The 22,648-nt window shown below is 37.5% G+C and overlaps 1 protein-coding gene across 1 annotated transcript in view; it reads left to right on the top strand.

The window, feature by feature from the left end:
* LOC126471256 (ankyrin-3-like) overlaps positions 1-22,648 on the top strand; it is a 636,759-nt gene that overhangs the window by 417,591 nt on the left and 196,520 nt on the right. Inside the window, exons 15-16 of the mRNA XM_050099375.1 lie at positions 2,648-2,845; positions 3,354-3,540. Coding sequence (XP_049955332.1) covers positions 2,648-2,845; positions 3,354-3,540 — 385 coding nt within the window. The remainder of the gene's footprint in view (positions 1-2,647; positions 2,846-3,353; positions 3,541-22,648) is intronic.

The raw sequence follows: 22,648 nt of genomic DNA, 5'->3' as shown, positions 1-22,648 counted from the left end.
TGGTTTCTGTACAAATTGTAAATAGCCCTTTGCTTTCTGTGTTTTACCCCTGCCAAATTTAGAATGTGAAAGAGATTATTCCAGTCAGCATTGTCAAAAGCTTTCCCTAAGGCTACAAATGCTATAGGTTGTAGGTTTGCCTTTTGTTAACCTATCTTCTATGAGAAATTGTAAGGTCAGTATTGCCTTGCATGTTCCTACATACCTCTAGAGACCAAACTAATCTTCCCCAAGGTCAGCTTCCACCAGTTCTTCCATTCTTTCGTAAAGAATTTATGTTAGTATTTTGAAACTATGACTAATTAATCTGATTGTTCGGTACTTTTCACACCAGTCAGCAACTGCTTTCTTTGGAACTGGAACTATTATATTCTTCTTGAAATCTGAGCTGAGGGTATTTCACCTGTCTCATACATCTTGCGCACCAGGTGGAAGAGTTTTGTCAGGGCTGGCTCTCCCAAGATTATCAGTTCTAACTGAATGTTGTCTACTCCCGTGGCCTTGTTTCGACATAGGTCTTTCAGTGCTCTGTCAAATTCATCACACAGTATTGTATCTCCCATCTCATCTTCATCTACATCCTCTTCCATTTCCATAATATTGCCCTCAAGTACATCTACCTTGTGTAGACCATCTGTATACTCCTTCCACCTTTCTGCTTTCCTTTCTTTGCTTAGGACTGGTTTTCCATCTGAGCTTTTAATATTCATACATGTGGTTCTCTTTTCTCCAAAAGTCTCTTTAATTTTCGTGTGTGCTGTATCTTTGCCCTGGTGATATATGCTTTTAAATCGTTACATTTTTCCTCTAACCATTCCTGCTGAGCCATTTTGCACTTCCTGTCATTTAATATTTTAGTCATTTGTATTTCCTTTTGCCTGCTTCATTTACTGCATTTTTATATTTTCTCCTTTCATCAATTAAATTCAGTATCTCTTGTATTACCTAAGGATTTCTACTAGCCCTCATCTTTTTACCTATTTGATCCTCTGCCGCCTTCACTGTTTCATCTCTCATGTTACAAGTGTATCATATTTTAATGTTGACATTAGTTCTGCTACAATATAGTTTTGCCTGTTTCTTATGCAAAATTCTGCAATGAATTGTTGATTCATTTGGTGTCCATCGCTGCAGCTGACTTCCCTAACAACAGTCAGTGTGTCACCTGTTCCTGTTGCTGCTGCTGATGTCATTTTTATTGAGTGTCATTTGTTGCTGATAAAACCTTGACTCTAACATTATGTAACTAAATGTGGTATTATGTGTCATCCACTGTGGACAAAAGCTGTTGCACACACGTGAATCATGTATAAACTTTTATATCTTAAGAGAACCTATGACAATTCTTCACATACTTCATTAAAGTTAACTTTTCCATTTCAGTTCCAATATTAACATCTTTCATGTGCAACATTTTCTCTCAGAATAATCCAAATTACAATAATAAAACAAAAAGTAGATATTAAACCACTCCCATTATGTCAGCCATCCTGACTGAGATACAAAGCACCACTTGGAATGTGTCTCTATTTCATTTGATGTTACCAGGTGCTGCAGTGTTTAAGACTTGATACTCTTATTTGGAAGGAGTGAGGTTGAGATTTCCATTCATCTGACCTGGTTTAGAATTTCCCATGGTTTCTGTAACGTTATTCTTCAAAATGCTGGGATACTTTTTTAAAGGGTTCGTGACCATTTCCTTCTTGCTCCCTTCCCCAGCACAACCAGTGCTCCATTTCTTATAGTCTTGGCACTGAGCACTGACCTTCCTGGCTTAGTTTCTTTGCATTTTAATAGGTTATTTATATTATTTTTCTCTGTGTTCATACGAAGTTTGTCATTTGAATTTCTGTTCATATTTCCCTTTGCTTTTACCCACATTTGTCAACAGTCTGTCTTATTTGCATGTTATTAAATTAATTATAATTGTTATTTAACATTATATTTCAATTACTGTGCTTTATAGTTAACTGACAATGATTTTTGTTTTAAGGTACTGTACTCATACGTTACCATGAAATTTGTTTAATTGTGTTTTAGATTATGGTGATTCATTTGTTACCTTATCTCTCACTGATTTTGTGAGTAGCTAATCATTTCCTTTTGTATTATAATAAGTGTTTCAAATTAAGTTGGTTGATGATCTGTCTATAATTTCAAAAGTATAACAGTATTCTTGTATTTACTCTGGACACTGTAATTCTTAATGAAAGTTCTTATTGTTCTTGCAGACAGCCATATACTACTGACTGAACATTCTTAAAACAATTGTCTTTGCAGTAAGGCTATACACCTTTTGTGTTGCCTTACAAATTGCCTATGATCTGTCCTACACAAAATTTGTATCTAATCATCTGCACAATTAATGACAAATAGTTCAAAGACTGAAAGTATGCGTCCCACTGTTGCACATTACTATACAGTGAAAACTGAAGCTATAGAAACTCATATGTTATTCCACCTTCTAATTTAGTATATAGTAAATAGCTTTTTTGTTTCATTTTCTTTCCTTTGTTTTTGAAATACCTTGGAAAATATCTTTATGAAGTAATGTTTTCATTTATGTATATGTACATATTTGTTATGCAACATAATATTATATCAGTTAATTACTGAAAATACCTGACTTCCTTGCATATTTCTACAGGCAGGATATACACCACTTCATGTCGCGAGCCACTTTGGACAAAGCAACATGGTTCGCTTCCTTCTACAGCACAAAGCAAATGTGGCAGCTGCGACCAGTATTGGTTACACTCCATTGCACCAAGCTGCACAACAGGGTCATGCCCCAATTGTAAATATATTACTGGATCATAAGGCACCTCCAAACATCCTCACTAGTGTAAGTTGAAATTAAGTGTACATCTCAATCTGTAATACATACTCACTGTCACCACATATGTCCTTTCCCAACAATACCATGTTTCACCCAGCTTTGATAACTGAGCATGGGTATGATTGGAAGTAACTTCTTTAGAAAGCAATTTATTACTTCTAAAATTATATGTATAGTTCTATATCATTATTAAGTAATAATTCAGTATGGATAGTTTTAAATGTGAAGTATTTCAGTTATCAAGGTATTTGATAGACATAGGTTAATTATTTGTAACATTTTAGAAGTTTCTGGCTGGGTTTCTTCCATGCTACTTTTGGAAATTATTTACAGTGGACATTCAGTTCATGTGATGTGAAGCCATGAAGTGGAGCTTCAGTGTTTTGCATTTTGATTATTTTGGAGTTACTAACATCAGTAGTTAGTTAGTAATTATAAATGAATCATATATAGTTAAAACATGTATAAAAATATTAGTCATCAGTGAATTAAATTGGTCTGTCATACTACACAGCAAGGGCAGACAGCTCTTTCCATTGCACAGAAGCTTGGATATATCAGCGTTGTGGAGAGCTTAAAAGTTGTGACTGAGACTGTGATACCTACTAATGCTACAGCCATGCTGACCGAAGAGAAATATCGAGTTGTTGCTCCAGAAACAATGCAAGAAACATTCATGTCTGACTCTGAGGATGAAGGAGGTACTTTGAAATTCTCTTAGATTTCATTGATGTTCTAATTTTTTTTTTAAATATAGTTTTCACTCCTTTCAAAAGCAGATTCAATAGAAATGTCTTATAGTAAAATTAAAGTGTTTCATTCTATATTCACCACTTTCAACTTACTTATAATAAACTATTTGATTGTCTTTCATTGTTAATAGGCTATCAGCTCACATGGTTTGTATTTTCTCTACATTCACCATCCTGAGGAACTTTAAAAACTTTACATACACTGATGGAAAAAAAATTGCAATACCAAAAAGTAATTAATGTGCAGTAATTACATTTTTGCCATAGATTTGTCTATGTAACATATTTGAGTGATTAGAAATATTGAATTTAATTGATGAAAGGAGAAAATATAAAAATGCAGTAAGTGAAACAGGCAAAAAGGAATACAAACGTCTCAGAAATGAGATTGACAGGAAGTGCAAAATGGCTAAGCAGGGATGGCTAGAGGACAAATGTAAGGATGTAGAGGCCTATCTCACTAGGGGTAAGATAGATACCGCCTACAGGAAAATTAAAGAGACCTTTGGAGATAAGAGAACGACTTGTATGAATATCAAGAGCTCAGATGGAAACCCAGTTCTAAGCAAAGAAGGGAAAGCAGAAAGGTGGAAGGAGTATATAGAGGGTCTATACAAGGGCGATGTACTTGAGGACAATATTGTGGAAATGGAAGAGGATGTAGATGAAGATGAAATGGGAGATATGATACTGCGTGAAGAGTTTGACAGAGCACTGAAAGACCTGAGTCGAAACAAGGCCCCCGGAGTAGACAATATTCCATTGGAACTACTGACGGCCGTGGGAGAGCCAGTCCTGACAAAACTCTACCATCTGGTGAGCAAGATGTATGAAACAGGTGAAATACCCTCAGACTTCAAGAAGAATATAATAATTCCAATCCCAAAGAAAGCAGGTGTTGACAGATGTGAAAATTACCGAACTATCAGCTTAATAAGTCACAGCTGCAAAATACTAACACGAATTCTTTACAGACGAATGGAAAAACTAGTAGATGCCAACCTCGGGGAAGATCAGTTTGGATTCCGTAAAAACACTGGAACACGTGAGGCAATACTGACCTTACGACTTATCTTAGAAGAAAGATTAAGGAAAGGCAAACCTACGTTTCTAGCATTTGTAGACTTGGAGAAAGCTTTTGACAATGTTGACTGGAATACTCTCTTTCAAATTCTAAAGGTGGTAGGGGTAAAATACAGAGAGCGAAAGGCTATTTACAATTTGTACAGAAGCCAGATGGCAGTTGTAAGAGTCGAGGGACATGAAAGGGAGGCAGTGGTTGGGAAGGGAGTAAGACAGGGTTGTAGCCTCTCCCCGATGTTGTTCAATCTGTATATTGAGCAAGCAGTAAAGGAAACAAAAGAAAAATTCGGAGTAGGTATTAAAATTCATGGAGAAGAAGTAAAAACTTTGAGGTTCGCCGATGACATTGTAATTCTGTCAGAGACAGCAAAGGACTTGGAAGAGCAGTTGAATGGAATGGACAGTGTCTTGAAAGGAGGATATAAGATGAACATCAACAAAAGCAAAACAAGGATAATGGAATGTAGTCTAATTAAGTCGGGTGATGCTGAGGGAATTAGATTAGAAAATGAGGCACTTAAAGTAGTAAAGGAGTTTTGCTATTTGGGGAGCAAAATAACTGATGATGGTCAAAGTAGAGAGGATATAAAATGTAGGCTGGCAATGGCAAGGAAAGCGTTTCTGAAGAAGAGAAATTTGTTAACATCCAGTATTGATTTAAGTGTCAGGAAGTCATTTCTGAAAGTATTCGTGTGGAGTGTAGCCATGTATGGAAGTGAAACATGGACGATAAATAGTTTGGACAAGAAGAGAATAGAAGCTTTCGAAATGTGGTGCTACAGAAGAATGCTGAAGATTAGATGGGTAGATCACATAACTAATGAGGAAGTATTGAATAGGATTGGGGAGAAGAGAAGTTTGTGGCACAACTTGACCAGACGAAGGGATCGGTTGGTGGGACATGTTCTGAGGCATCAAGGGATCACCAATTTAGTATTGGAGGGCAGCGTGGAGGGTAAAAATCGTAGAGGGAGACCAAGAGATGAATACACTAAGCAGATTCAGAAGGATGTAGGTTGCAGTAGGTACTGGGAGATGAAAAAGCTTGCACAGGATAGAGTAGCATGGAGAGCTGCATCAAACCAGTCTCAGGACTGAAGACCACAACAACAACAACATTGCAAGCTCACAGGTTTATGTAAGGGCAAGATAAGCCTTTGCAAATGTGGAATACTGGTACATTAAAAACCAGTGTATCTGCCAGAGTGTTGAATGCAAGCATGCAAATGTGCATGCATTCTGTTGTACAGTCAGTTTGTGGGATGGAGTTACATTCGTTTTGTCAGTGAATAGAGGGACAGTTAATGTTGTTTGTGGATGACACTGGAGTCCAATGATGTCCCATATGTACTAGACTGGAGATTGATCTGGTGATTGAGCAGGGCAAGGCAGCATGTTGACACTCTGTAGAGCATGTTGGGTTACAACAGTGGTAAGTAGGTTAGTGTTGTCCTGTTGGATAACACTCCATGGAATGCTGTTCATGAATTGCAGCACAACAGGTCAAATCACCAGATTGGCATACAAATTTGCAGTTGTGTTGCATGGGATAACCATGAGAGTGCTCCTGATGTCATACGTATTTGCACCCCAGACCATAACTCCAGGTGTAGGCCCATTGTGTCTAGCACATAGGCAGGTTAGTTGCAGGACCTCAAATGGTCACCTCCTAACCAACACACAACCATCACTAGCACTGAGGCAGAACCAGCTTTCATCATAAAAACACAACAGACATCCATCCCGCCCTCCAATGAGCTCTCACTTGACACCACCGAAGTTGCAAATGGTGGTGGTTTGGGGTCAGTGGACCACACTCTACAGGTCATCTAGCTCAGAGTTGTCCGTGAAGTAACCAATTTGTAACAGTTCATTGTGTCACTGTGGTGCCAACTGCAGCTCAAATTGCTGCTTCAGATGTAGTGTGATCTACCAGAGCCAAATACTGAACACTACTGTCTTCCCTCTCGGAAGTGCCACATGGACATCTGGTGCCCGGTCTTCTTGCAACCGTACATTCTCATGACCACTGCTGCAAGCAGTTATGTTCAATGGCTACATTCCTGCTAAATCTTTCTGCAGCATCATAGAAGGAACATCCAGTGACCTGTAGCCCTATTACATAACCTTGTTCAAACTCAGTAAGGTGTTGATAATGGCATCTTTGTCACCTTAAAGGAATTCTTGACTAACATCAACCCTATGTCCAGTCCAAAAAGTAACTAATGCTCATTACTGGTGCAGCCTGTTTTTAAAGCAAACCTGATTTACATCCTCATAATTGCACTATTAGTGCCACACAAAATTTAAATAGACATTACCTTTCAGATGCCTACCAACTTTCGTTTGTGTCTGACAACTCCTTCTTGGTGGTGTGATTCTTTTCCAGCAGTGTAGTTTTCCAAGGAATAACTTTTTGAAGAATGTCTTTATCGAAACTCTGACTGTGATCCCTATTTTTATTTGCCTCAAGTGCTATTGTTCGATGGTCTTCATCTTTATATGGCTTTCGAATATACACTATTTGATTGGAAGTATTCAGACACATATTAGTGGACATTAATATGGGATGTGTCTACCTATTGCCTTTATTATGGCTTGAACTTTGATGCGCACACTTTCAGTGAGGTTTCTGAATGACTGTGGAGGAATGGAAGCCCATCTGTCCTCAAGAACCAAAACCAGAGAAAGTAATGGTGTTGGATGCTAGGATCTGAAGTGAAGTCAACATTCTATCTTATCTCAGAGATGTTCCATTGAGTTCAGATTGGGTCTATGGCCAGGCCAGTCCATTTAAGGAATGCTGTTATCTACAAACCATTGCCTCACAGATGCAACTTTGTGACAGGATGTATGTCATGCTGATACAATCATCATCTCCAAACTGTTCCCATATTGACACAGAACACAGTGCTATAAAATGTATTCATATTCATCCAAATTCCACATTTCCTTAAGCACAATAAGGGGACCACACCCTAACCATGAGAAACAACCCTCTACTGTTACACAATCTCCTCCATACTTCACTTTGTGCGCTGCAGGTGATGGCAAGTAATGTTCTCCAGGCATTCACCAAACACACTCTCTGTCATCTGATTACCACAGGGTATAGAGTGATTCATCTCTCCAAGTCACTCACTTCCAGTCATCCACAGTCCAGTAGTGTAGCTCTTTACACTACTTCAAGCACCACTTACCACTGAGTATAGAAATGTGTGGCTTATGAGGGGCTGCTCAATCATTTTAACCCATTCTTCTTAACTCGCTGTACACATTCATTATGCTAAATGGATTTCTGGTAGCACTTTGGAAATATTGAGTGATTCCTTCTACTGGTTCCATGCAATTTTTTACAACCACCCTCCACAGCACTCAACAGTTCCTGTCTGTCAGTATGTGAGGTCTGCCTGGTCTTGGTGTAACTGTTATTGTTCCTTCATTTTCCACTTCACAGTCACATCACCAGCTGTAGTCTTGGGCAGCTTTAGAAAGGTTGAAATGTCACTGTTGCTCAGATGACATCCATTGACTATTGCACATTTGAAGTCACTGAGCTCTCCTTACCTGCCCATTCTGCTGTTATTAATTCTCTTCTGATAACACTTTCTTTTATACAAGTGGATGCACCTCTTGTGCCATCTAGTGGTCAATTCTGTATTACATAGAGAACTGTCCAAATAGTTTTGATCTGATAGTGTTCACCACGTATATCCTTTATGATTTGGAAGCACCTTACAAACACAGTAACAATGGAAAATCCAGGATGGAGTTAACAATAGTATGAGAATGATAGTTGCTGCTTACTGTATAGTGAAAGGTTACCTTCCTTTAGGAACATGAGTGCACTCAGCGACTGTGATATGACTTTCAAATGATAGAGCACAGCAATCAGATGTCCTTTTCTTGCAGGTTTTATTCAGCAAATCTAGATTTCGGCTAGTGCCTAACCATTACCAATGCACCATTTCATAGAATCAATGCATGATCTAATACATCAGTCCCCTGTTGTTCGGGCTTAAGTCACACTTCTTTCAACACTACTGCACATCATGTGCAGTGCGAAAAGTGAAGTATAGAGGAGACAGTCTTACAATATGGGATTGTTTCTCATGGTTAGGGTGTTGTCCCCTTATTGTGCTTAAGAAAATGTGAAATTAAACAATAGTGTTGAAAGGACTGTGACAGAAGCCTGAAAAACAGGGGACTGATGTATTAGAACATGCATTGATTCTATGAAATGGTGCATTGATTCTATGAAATGGTGCATTGATAATGGCTAGGCACTAGTCAAAATCTAGATTTGGTGAATAAAACCTGCAAGAAAAGGATGGCTGATTGCTGTGCTCTATCATTTGAAAGATGTAGTGAAAGATGCTGAGTTGCAGATACACACAACAAAAAGACTATCAGAAAGTGAGCTTTTGACCAGCAAGGTCTTCATTGGAAGTAGAAAACACACACACACACACACACACACACACACACACACTCATGCAAATGCAACTCATAGACACATGGTCACAGTCTCTGGCTACTGAGACTGAGTGTGAACAGCAGTGCATGATAGGAGAGGCAACGACGAGGTAGTGCACTAGGGAGGATGCTGGGATGGGGAGGGAGCGGCATAGCAGGGTAGTGAAAGGGGGGAGGGGTGGCGAGATAAAGTGCTGCTTGTGGGAGCATACAGAGACAAGGTGGAGGTAGAGTAGGGCAGCTATGTGCAGTCAGGGAGCTTGACAGAGGGAGGGGGGGGGGGGGGGGTAACAGAAAAGGAGAGAAGTGAAAAGACTGAGAGTGAATTGGTGGGATGGAGGGCTGTGTAGTGCTGGAATGGGAACAGGAAAGGGGCTAGATAGGTAAGGACAATCATTAATGAAGGTTGATGTTAGGAGAGCTACAGGAATGTAGGACACATTGTAGGGAGAGATCTTAACTGTGCAATTCAGAAAAGCTATCATTTGCGGAAAAGATCTAGATGGAACTGGCTGTGAAGCTGTCATTGAAATGAAGAACATTGCATTGGGCAGCATGCTCAGCAACAGGGTGGTCCAGCTCTTTCTTTTCCATAGTTTTTTGATGGCCATTCATGTGGATAGATAGCTTGTTAGTTGTCATGTCCACATATAATACAGCACAGTCATTGCAGCTGGTGCTGGTTTCACAGGCAGCCCTGCCTTTGATGGGATAGGTGATGTTTGTGGCTGGACTTGAGTAGGTGGTGGTGGGAGATGTATGGGACAGGTCTTACATCTAGGTCTATTACAGGGATATGAACTGTTAGGCCTTGATGATCTTGATAACCAAAAAGAAAATATTTCTGTTCCTTACTGTGAACTTTATTATGGAGCGTACTTACTGAGACATTAGTGTGAACATCATAAATGGCTTGAAGAGGCTCATGAGGAAGGTGTGATTACTTACAGTGCAGGTCACAGTGACTACATATTTCTATATTATCAACACTGCATTAGTGACTGTAGTACCCCTTCAGAATATTACCCCATTTAATGCCAGATCCAGAGATATACAAAGCAAGACAACTATTTTACTTGCCTATCAAAAATTCAAGAATTAATTTGGGCTTCATAATGTCTTAATCAGTTGATTATTATGTTATACTTCTTCAATTTTAAACTATTTACTTTGAGGCATTTGTGAAATTTTATCACAATTTTGGCGTAGTCATGAATTTTGAAGCTATGACCCTCCACCTGGATGTGTATGCAATGATAAAAAATGGTTCCATTATGTTTATCATGTAGATAAAAAATTCCATTTTTTACAACTGAATGTTTAGTTTGTTTGTAACCGTGAACAGCTGAAACATGCAGGATTAGAAATAAAACAGATATTCGTTTCAAAATCTGAAATTTTTCTTATCTACATAACTGAAGTAGCAACTGAGGAAGAAATGCTGTTGCCTTTGATGATCTATTAATTGACATTGGGAGATAATGCAAAGCAATGTTCAAAGAGGGTCAGTGTACTTTATATTTCCAAATTATGAATATATCATTGTGCCTGCATTGGTCAGTTACCAGTACCTGTTATTTAAATATGTGACTAACTGACTGATATACTTTGTGTAACATATTACACTTGATAGAGTTAAAAGCTTAACATATCAGCATATTTATTGAATTAATGATAGACACTACTGTTGCTTCTGGTATGACACTTGATAATACTCCATGTGGCCTAACAGTCACCATTACAGCATTTTATACATACTCGTATATCACTGTTATCAAAATTGAAGTAGCAATAGTTTGATGAAAACCGTTTGTTGCCAACTAACATACCACTATATACATTGGAGGTTTTAAGTGTACTTAGCATAAAGGAATATACTTTTGAGTTCACAACACAGCAAATGTTTACAATCTGTGTGCACAGGTGATGGCACAAATGTTGTGCTAATATTTGATATTAGGGTCTATAGCCCATCACTTCTGAGTAAATAAGGTGCTTGCCATGCTACTGCAATATAATATTTCTTCATCTGTATTCAAGTTTACGAACTGTCTGGTTTTCTTATGTGTGTCTTTCCCACAATTGTGACTAAATTACCATCATATGCCACCTGGAATTCAATTCCATAATACAGGGTGATTCAAAAAGAATACCACAACTTTAGGAATTTAAAACTCTGCAACGACAAAAGGCAGAGCTAAGCACTATCTGTCAGTGAATTAAGGGAGCTATAAAGTTTCATTTAGTTGTACATTTGTTCGCCATTTCAACCAATAAAGTTTTTGGTCCCTTTTTCTTCGAAAGTGCTACTGTAACTGGACTACAGTATCTGGAGATGTTAGAGAATTGGCTGTTCCCTCAGCTCGAACAAGAAGCACAACAATTCATATTTCAGCAGGATGGAGCGCCACCACATTGGCACTTATCTGTCCGTAACTACCTGAACGTCAACTACCCGAGGTGATGGATCGGCCGCCAGGCAGCCCGTGACAGAGCACTTCATCACTGGCCTCCAAGAAGCCCTGATCTTACCCCCTGCGATTTTTTCTTATGGGGGTATGTTAAGGATATGGTGTTTCGACCACCTCTCCCAGCCACCATTGATGATTTGAAATGAGAAATAACAGCAGCTATCCAAACTGTTACGCCTGATATGCTACAGAGAGTGTGGAACGAGTTGGACTATTGGGTTGATATTGCTCGTGTGTCTGGAGGGGGCCATATTGAACATCTCTGAATTTGTTTTTGAGTGAAAAAAAACCTTTTTAAATACTCTTTGTAATGATGTATAACAGAAGGTTATATTATGTTTATTTCATTAAATACACATTTTTAAAGTTGTGGTATTCTTTTTGAATCACCCTCTATGACTGACCATGTTCACAGTGGCTTTGAAATCTCACACAAGATTAACCTACATCACAGAACAACTTAAAATGTTCAGTGCCATCCAGTATGGCAGTACAGCAGGTGTTCCTCAGCCCCTGTACTGGACATTGCTCTGTTGCTAATTGCCTATCTGGCAAGCATCCCTTGCTTTGCATGTGTGCAGGTTAAACATCAATACGTTATTCCCATTGAACCTCTTGATGTGGTGTTATGATTACCTGACTAGCAAGATTGGCCCCAGGTGATCTAGAGACTAACTGACTGTTTCAGTTTCTATGTTCAAGTTTCTATGGAGAAAATTACTCTCACAGCATGACTGGCCTAAGGTGGTGTGGAGGTGAGTTGTCCTCAGGCTGCTGTGGAGAAAATTATTCTCACAGCAAGTCCAGCCAAAGTGTTGTTGGTCTGTAGTGTTGTTGGTGAACCAGTTCCAGGACAAGCCAATTGCAGGACTGACCCGACTTCTCATAGAAGGAGTAAGCAGTCTGCCAAATTCTGTCACACAGCAGCAAGATACACATTTCTCTGTGCAGAAGATGATTTGATTAGACACTCAGCAGGCACAAAGTAAGTTTTAGAGCTCTGTTCTGCACCCTCTGCAGTAACATAGCTTGTGAGCCACAGGCTTTTCTCCACAACATGACCACATCTTCTGGCACTGGTCTGACCGGTGTTATGGAGAGCATAATGCCCTAGTGTGGAGGCACGACAATGCTCTGTAACTCTAATCTTTTACCTATTATATCCTGCTGTGAATTATGTGTGTCATTATCATAAGGGTGCTTCCTTCATAGGATTACTATTTTCACAAATAACCATATGTGATTGGTTAAGATCTAGTTGTAGTAAATGATTGACTAAATCACTGACTGTCATTCCCATACTTCAAACTTGAAATTCAGATTATTTTTTCCAATTTTCAGTATCTGTTTTTGAGGATGAGTCCATAGGTAGTAGATGGTATCTATGAAAATTTTAAGAACCAACAAATAATTATTGATGGCTGTGCGAATGTGCTATGTGATGTCACTTTCAAACTCATAACCCTGACAGAGAAGAATCAGTTCAGAAAGAGATTGCTTTTGGATTTGAACAGCCTCTAAAAGAATACTGCTTCTTAATATTCAGCTTTATATCAGCCATTTTTATTTCCTAATAAAAATTATACCACCTTCTCTTTTGTATTCAGTTCAGTTCCTTCCTGAGCTTCCAGCTATGATTGTGCATTTCTTTCCACTATTAGTGGACATCATATTTCAAACCTCCTACATTCCCTGTCATAACATCTTCTGTGATCCACATTTTCAAATTTACTTTCCTGCCATACCCACACCTTATACATTACTATAATTTTCAGCAACTGTAGTATGTATTTCAGAACAAAATCCTGTCATCAGTTGTAATTTGTCTTCTTCAGAATCATACAGAATTACAGATATTATAAATCTTAAACCTTGGCTGTACATTTACAAGTATAAGAAGTGAATACAGAAACTTACTTAGCATTGGTTTTGCAGTTATTAATGTCTTCTTCATAGAATTTATATATGTAGTTCCTCTCAGAATCTTCACCTGTCTCCTTTTTCATATGTTTCTAATGCCTCATTTCCTTTTGCTTGAAGATAAAGATCTATTTATTTCCAGTTCTTAAAAACTTATCAGGCAGTCATTTCCATCTATCTTGTCCCTTGTAGTATTTAACAATTGTGTATCATCCAAGTACTTTTGCATGTCTCAATTTTTCTCTCTGTTTTCCTTCCTCACCCCTGCCTCCTAAATTGTCTTCTGGTAATTATGTTCACACATATTAATACCTTGTTCTTTTTCCATCTATAAATCCATTACTCTTATTACTTGCAACCATCCCACTTTCACTGGTCTACAACATAATCTGGTACAGTGCCTACTTGTATTTTCAAAATAACTTGTTCTAGACAGAATGAGATTTTCACTCTGCAGCGGAGTGTGCGCTGATATGAAACTTCCTGGCAGATTAAAACTGTGTGCCTGACCGAGACTCGAACGAGACGAGGTACTGGCAGAAGTAAAGTTGTGGGTACCGGGCGTGAGTCGTGCTTCGGTAGCTCAGTTGGTAGAGCACTTGCCCGCGAAAGGCAAAGGTCCCGAGTTCGAGTCTCGGTCAGGCACACAGTTTTAATCTGCCAGGAAGTTTCTTGTTCTGGACAATTCCCTGTGTGAACATTTATAATATGTATTCTTGTCTTTCATATTTCTAACTTTTTATGAAAACTGTGGAGCCAACATTTCTGGTTTATGTGTGTATTCTCTGTCTATGGCTTCATCTCTGCTGGCACTGTCCATTTCACTTACTGGCATAATGTTTATCGTCCCAAATTACATGCATGAGACATGAAAATGAAGTCTTGTGTGAGAACTAGTCACTTTATATTATTAACTTAATTTATCACATTTGTTTCATAACCTAATATTTCAAGAAAAAATATAAATGACTTAACACTCTGTAGAAATTAAAACTTTATGCCAGACTGAAGTACAAACTTGGATATAAATTCAATTCCTGCTGAACATACACCTTTACTCTTGTCATTGTGATGCATACCCAACTACAAAGTGAAGGTTCTTTTCTGTGAAACAGTAAGTTATACTCATTTTACTAAGGTTTGAAGCTCCTCTTGATGTTTCTCCATGTTTGCAATTTAAAAATTGGGTTGTTTTGAAAATCAGCCTTATGCAAACACAATTAATTAATTTATTATTATTATTTTTTTTTGTACCCAAAGTAAGTTACACTTGAGTTTTGGTTTCAAACCAACTTCTTATGTTTACCTCTTGTATCTAAACTATCTTGCTCCCATAAACGAATTATTGTGTGCCATATTCAACCAGAGTAGCTTCCTTGCACGCAGTGATTATTCTTCCTAGTGTTATATAATATTGTGTGTTCATGAGAGGAAACAGTTGTACATTCTCTTAAAGGTATCTAAATGAAGTTTATTTATATTTATTTATATATTTTGCATCCTTGTAGCTCATCATTATAATATGATACAGGATTTGTCATACATGGCCTTGCATAGATAAAAAGACAAGAAAAAATTGCAATTACATGTTGGCTAATAAACAATACTTACAAATAAAATGAAACCATACACATATCAACAATCATAAGATACTAAACCAGAATAATAAATTAATACAATTTATTTTTCATGTCAGCACTTCAGGTCACTATGATGAGGGAAATAAGCTGCTCTATTTTGAATGCTGGTGATTTAAGTATTCCTTGACAGTATAAAAATTCTAGGCAACTGACATTTTTTGAACTCTTTTTTTGAATATGTGGAGTTGCGGTATATTCTCTTAATTAAACAGGATATTAGGCTGATAAAGAGCACTATTTTGATACATGGCTTTTGTGTTAATTTCTCTGAAGATCATCTATATTTCTCAGTTTGTAGTCATGGACTTGACTTTTTAATACAGAATGTTCCTGGTGTGCCTTCAGAAAACATATACTTTTGTAAATATGGATACATGGTAGGTTCATGATTTTTAGTTCCTTGAAATAATTTTTACATGATTCTGTGTATGTTACCCTTTTAAACATTCTTATTGCCCCCTTTTGAAGCATAAATTTGTGTTTCAACAGATTGGTATTCCCCCAAAATATGATGCCATATCTTAATGTGCTACGTATGAGTGCAAAGTACAAACATACCCCTGCATCAACACTACAGGAATTTTTAAGGATGCTAAGATTATAAAAATACTGACTTAATTTTTTGTTTAACCTGTTTGTATGTTTCTCACTCTTTAAATTTTCATCTTGCTATACACCTAAAAATTAAGTATGGAGGGTTTGCTCTACCTAACACCACCCAACTTCTACTTTTAGGTTGCTTCCTAGTTTGTTTGTTATATGTCTGGAGTCTATCCCAACTGTTATTTTGTCATTCACAATTAATATATCATCCTGAAGGCATATCTTTGTTTCTTCTGCAGCTACTGTGACTCAGTCACAGAGATCAGACAGCTGTATGCATATGTTTTTAAAGTACTTTTGTCAATGTGCTTTAAGACATTCTTGAAATAAAATTGTGAACTTAAAAAATTTTGACATGAATACATTTATGTCAGAAATCAAAAACACTGAACATGATGGAATGATTTATAAAATGCAGACAACACTGTGTCATAATTCTAATCCTTAATAAACAGCGGACTCAGTGTTGTAGAGTGAATGAGTTTGAACCCCTATGTATACATTAAAAAGTTAGTTTATTGAACATCCTATTTTGATTGTTACTAATGTACACATAGTGGTGCAAAACATTTAGTCTGTAATCAGTCAAAAAAGGATGTTCAATAAACTAACCAGCACAATGCACTTTGAGCTCACCATTTATTACCAGCAATAAAATAATGTACATAAAGTTTGTTTCTTGAAATTTTCATAATCTTTCAGTCCTTTATCTAGGATAGTATTATTTTTTCTTACAATATTTCAGCTGCTAACTTTGCAGTCATCTTCAAGGTAAGTCTCTGGCAGAATTTACTGAACACAGAGTAAACTGGTACCCTTGGCAGATAGTCAGTATAAAGACAAAGTCAAAACATCAAATTAAGTGATAATTTCTTATCAATCAAAGGAAGAGGAAGAGATAGAGATATAATAAAGTCTATCACTTTTCTATCATGTGTGAGAAATTTTTCTTCAAAAATTGCTAGAATGATGAAGAGGCATTAAGTGGATGTGATCTTCTTTCCACCAGGCAAGGTGGTAACCTTTCTAGGATATGTACAAGATATTCTGCATTTATAAAAGGCAGGTATACACTCAGATGAGAGAAGTCGTGGGCTACCTCCCAATATTGTGGTGGAGCTTCTTTTGCCCAGCGTAGTGTAGCAACTCAACATGGCATGGACTCAACAAGTTGTTGTTAGTCCCCTGCAGAAATACTGAGCCATGCTGCCTTTATAGCCATTCATAATTGTGAAGGTGTTGCTGGTGCAGGATTTTGTGCATGAACTGACCTCTTGAGTACATCCCGTAAATGTTTGATGGGATTCATGTTGGGCAATCTGGGTGGCCAAATCATTCTCTTGAATTGTCCAGAATGCTCCTCAAACCAATCACAAACAATTGTGGCCTGCTGATGTGGCACATTGTCATCCATAAAAATTCCCTCATTGTTTGGGAACATAAGCCATTCATGGCTCCAAATGCTCTCCAAGTAGCTGTAGTAGTCCCTTCCATGTAAACACAGCCCACACCATTATGGAGCACCACCAGCTTGCACAGTGTTTTGTTAACAACTTTGGTCCATGGCTTCAAGGGATGTGCACCAACTGAAATCAAGACTCATCTGACTGGGCCTTAGTTTTCCTGTCATCTAGGGTCCAACTGATATGGTCATAAGCCCAGAAGAGGTGCTGCAAGTCATGTTTTGCTGTTAGCAAAGGCATTCACATTGGGTGTCTGCTGCCATAGCCCATTAACCCCAGATTTTGCCACACTGTGATAACGGATATGTTCGTTGGATGTACCACACTGATTTCTGTAGCTGTTTCATGCAGTGTTGCTTGTCTGTTAGCACTGACAACTCTATGCAAATGCTGCTGCTCTTGGTCATTAAGTGAAGGCCATTAGCCAATGTGTTGTACATGGTGAGAGGTATTCTTGGCACACTCTTAACGGTGTTGATCTTCGGAATATTTAATTCCCTAATGATTTCTGAAACGGAATGTCCCATGCATCTAGCTCCAATTACTTACCATTCCATGTTCAGAGTCTATTAATTCCTGTCTTCTGGCCATAATCACATAGAAAACCTGTTAACATGAATCACCTGAGTACAAATGACAGCTCCACCTTTTGTTGTTTTAAACCTTGTGTACATGATACTACTGCCATCTGTCTATGTACATAATGCTATCTCATGACTTTTGACACCTCAGTGTATATGAAATTCCTTGTTAGATTAGTAAAGGGTACATAGGACAAACAATATGTACTGTACAAGAATGGTAAATTGAACACCCATGACATGCTCACCTTCTACAGCCCAACAAATCAGCAGTGACTGACCATTGCATTGCCACTGGCCACTCCATAGATTACAGGAAAGTCAAGATACTGCCCACAGCTTCCTCCTATTGCAATTTAGTGATCAAAGAAGCTGTGGGAATACAATATGCAAACAACCTGCTCATCCAAGATCAGGGTTTCTTGCTCAACAAATCATGGAAGCCACACATTTCGTGTATGGACTCTCCAAGGAATTATTATTCTAAAGCTTCACAGACTGGCATTCCTAACATATGCCATACATTTTAATAATCAACCACATAAATTGTAAGCATCATGGATTTGCTGATTCTGTACTTGGTTTGTTTCACTCATAGACACATAAAATTGTGTCTGTTACTGACATTCTTGTTGCAAACAATGCTATCTGTAACACACGAACATTGACTCCACAGTATTGCATCAAGTAGTTTAAATTCTGCCAGTGACTCACTTTGAAGATGGCTGTAGAATTGTATGCAAAAATACTGGAATAAGACATTATATTATTCCAGTTTCATGCCTGAAAGGTGAAAGGTGATGAAACAAACTACATAAAGACTGCTAGTACATAAGTAGCAGTGTACTGTTAAAATAATGTAGCCTCCATAATTGCTGATATTGCTTTTATGGGCATAAGGCCATAGTCCAATGCTTAATTCCATGTCTAATGTTTCATCTCCCAATGCTGCAGACATAATCAGAGGCCTTAACAAACTCAGATAGCAGTTACAGTCTCAAATAAGCTCAGCAAGCCACCAGCTTGCTAAGCTTGTTCAAGACTGTAACTGCTTTCTGAGTTATTTATAGCCTCTGATGATATATCAGCAATTATGCAATTACTATCCATGAGAGCCTGCATTCTATGAATATATTCTCTAGTTTTTGGAGTTATTAAACACATTAGACACATCCACACAGTGAGGGAATAGTATGATGTAGGCCTAATATAGTTTTTGTTCTTAAATAATGTTTTAAAATTGTATTAGACATGTCAAGATGCAAAGAAGAATACATAAGCATATTACATATGTAACTGGACTATGCTTACATTGAAATATTATTAAAACACACACACACACACACACACACACACACACACACACACACACACACACAGCCTGATTTTAACTACTCCATTCACTCCACTTCTTTATTGTTTCCATGCAAGAATCACTTTTACACCCTGCAGCATACTAGAATGAAACATTTTTACTAAAACTACTTCACCAATTCTTACTTACTTCATATCAGTGAGATACAAAGAAAATGTATGTACTACAGGATCCATTTATTGATATTTCCCATAGTATTGCCTTTAATTTGATAAAACATTCCCTTCATAAAGAATAACAATTGTAGCAAAACATACTATTTTTTTAAGTACACATTTTTGACTAAAATACTGCTTTTTATTTCTTACTCTTACTACAACTATCTCATTTCAGTTCAAATACTTTTCAGTTATATACAGAACTATGTTTGTGATTAACAAACATCTGATATGTTTTAAATGAAAATGATGAACTGATGATGTGCTTGGCTCCTGAACAGTTTTTTTTTTTTTTTTTTTTAATGCTGAGTGTACATTTGTACCTGTAGTTTTCTTTGGATGATGAATGTTATGTTTATGGAACATATTTGTATTTACTGAATTATTTTATATGAGTGTAACTGAGTAGATCCAATAACACCAAGCTGTTTAATAAGTATGCAACACTTTTTTCTGAAACCAGGTTGGTTTTATTCAGGGCTCCGATACTCCACATTATTCCCCACTCAGCTACAAAACCCTATTTTTCAACATAATCTCCATTCAATGCAATGGCCTTATGTCATCTTACTGGGAGAGCCTATATGCCCATGTGGTACCACTCTACTGGTCGACATCAGAGCCAGTGCCCTGTTGCATCAACAGCACCCCATGGAGTGCATTTTCAGCAGCCCAAACAGATGAAAGTTGGAAGGTGCAAGATCCACGGCATAGGGTGGATGAGTAAGAACAATCCAAAAAAGTTTTGTGGGCTCCTCTCAGGTGCACAGTGTTGTGTGGGGCCTTGCATTGTCATAGAGAAGGAGAAATTTGTTTACAGTTTTTTAGTGTCAAACACAGTGAAGTCATTTCTTCAGTTTCCTGGGGATAGCAAAATACATTTCAGAGTTGATCTTTGTACCATGAGGGAGGATATAAACAGAGTAACCCCTTGAGAGGCGCAGAATACTGCCACATGACATTACCACCTGAGTTTACAGCTTCGAACTTTTGCTTTGGAGGAGAGGTTGTGTTGTGCCACTCCATGGATTGGTATTTTGTTTCTGGTTCAAAGTGATGAACCCATGTTTCATTGGCTGTGATGATGTTTGACAAAAAATTGTACAATCAGGCTTGTAACACAGAAACAATTCCACACAGATCGTCCTTCATTGCTTTTATGGTTTTCTGTTAGGCACAGAGGAATCCAGCAGGCATACACACCTTTGAGAACCACAACTGGTGGACGAGTGTTCCAGCACTACCAACAGAGATGTCCAGTTGTGCAGCAAGATGTTTGATTGTCATTTATTGACTGCCTTGGAATGCACTTCCATTACTGATGACATTTTGAAGGCTGTGCATAGCCCCACCACCTATCATGAAACTATAGGTCGTGAAATCAGAATATTCCATTATGTCCCACAACAAATTCTGCATTTTTTTCAGCTGAAATTGGCCAATAAAACTGTTGCATTACTTATTGAACGTCCTTGTACATTTGGCAGCAAGTAAATACCAATGTGAGTAACCCTCTCTTCAAAAAGACACACACCTGTAGAAACTTATTTCATTATAATGCTCCTGAGTTTCTCTGGAAATATTAATCATGTGTTGGGAGGGATGTTTATAGCTACAAATAAACAAAAAGGCCACCTGAATACACGGTGCAGTTTTGTTCACAAAACAAGAAACACTACAGATCAGTCATTAAAACACTCCTTCAGCATAGGCTTATATGGATGACACTGCCAATTTATCGATACTGAAACTCCCTGGACACTGTCGAGAGTCAACCTTAGTATTGCGTGTACTGCATAACATAATATCAGTGTTGATCAATTGAAATGCTGCTTCTGCCAAAAAATAAGGTCTTTATTTCTTATTTATGTTGCTGCATGATGACTTCCTACTACACACAAGCATGTGCTACACTTGCCTGATGGAATTCCTCCACACTTTATGTAAATCATTTGTTCACTTACGCATACCACATGCATAATCAGACAAGCTGCACATGTGGAACACGTGAATGTCTCCTTGGAATGCAATGGATTATTATGAATGGGGTACATTAAAAACAAAACTTGATCATATCAATTTGTTTCACCACATGAATCAGAACAACATACATCTTGTGCTTTTCATTGTGTCCTTCAAGGCTTACAGTGACTATATGTTCATTATCTGGTCAATATTAAAGTGTTATACATTGCAGCAGTAATGAATTTTGGTGCTCTGTAACTTAGACCATGTGGTTTACCCAATGTGTATATAGTCAACAAATTTCTTACTTCACTATGCTGTTCAGTTCACTTGCAATATCTTACAGTGGGACCCCATGCATAAAATACTCCAGAAATATAGATTATTACTTTCATCTAAAGTGGATCATGGATTTTATTTGTTTCAGGGTTAAAATAATGGCATTCTTAAGTTCCAGCTTTGTCTTGCTTTTTCTTTTTTCATTTTATTTCAGTACTTTTTCTTATATGTTTCAGGATAACTAACATACAAATTTCAGTATTTGTGTATACTTGACTAATGCTACTGTTATTTTTAAAATGATATGAAGCTTCATGTTTCTTAGGGATTGTACCTTATTGCTGAAACTTGTTGTATAAAACAGTTGTAAATTATTGTATGTAAGACATTATTTGTGAATGCTAAAATCCAGTTTAAAAATTCTATAATTCATTATGACCATATCATTGTTAGGCTTTCTTTATTTGGCTGTATGACAGAGGGTCCCCCAAGCATATGATTGTAAGTTTTATTCATACCTAAAAGCTATGAAGAAATATAAGTTCTATGAAATTTAAATATTTAAAAATATAAGCATATCATTTTAATAGAATTCATTCAGGAGTAAGACATTGTGATGTCGGGTTAATTTAATTAAAGGTGATGAAGTATTGGATGCTGGTGTGTATGGGAAACCCACACATGCTCAACATGTCTACTTGCCATATTATGAGGGGCAAGCACTGCTGACGCGTAAGTTTCTTTTCTCCCATTCACTTCACTGGGAAACTTTTATCAGAGATTCATAGGGTTTCTCTTGGTCAGTGGGCTAGTAGAAGTGTATGAAAGAAATAAATGCATTGTGGAGATCCAGTGTGACTTTTGATTGCTTCCATGAACTTCATAAACTGGGATGGCATTTCATATGCATGTACACACTTTTTTTTTTTATTGCAGTGTATGTTTCTATGTCTGCTTATAATGCTAGGATATTACTTTCATAAATGTTATAGTCCAGTAAATGGGCTAATTTTTGCAATTTTCAAAATACTTTTGCAATAATT

This window comes from Schistocerca serialis, chromosome 3 (genome assembly GCF_023864345.2).
Source record: "Schistocerca serialis cubense isolate TAMUIC-IGC-003099 chromosome 3, iqSchSeri2.2, whole genome shotgun sequence".
Lineage (NCBI taxonomy): Eukaryota > Metazoa > Arthropoda > Insecta > Orthoptera > Acrididae > Schistocerca > Schistocerca serialis.
This window is presented reverse-complemented; position numbering and strand designations above follow the sequence as displayed.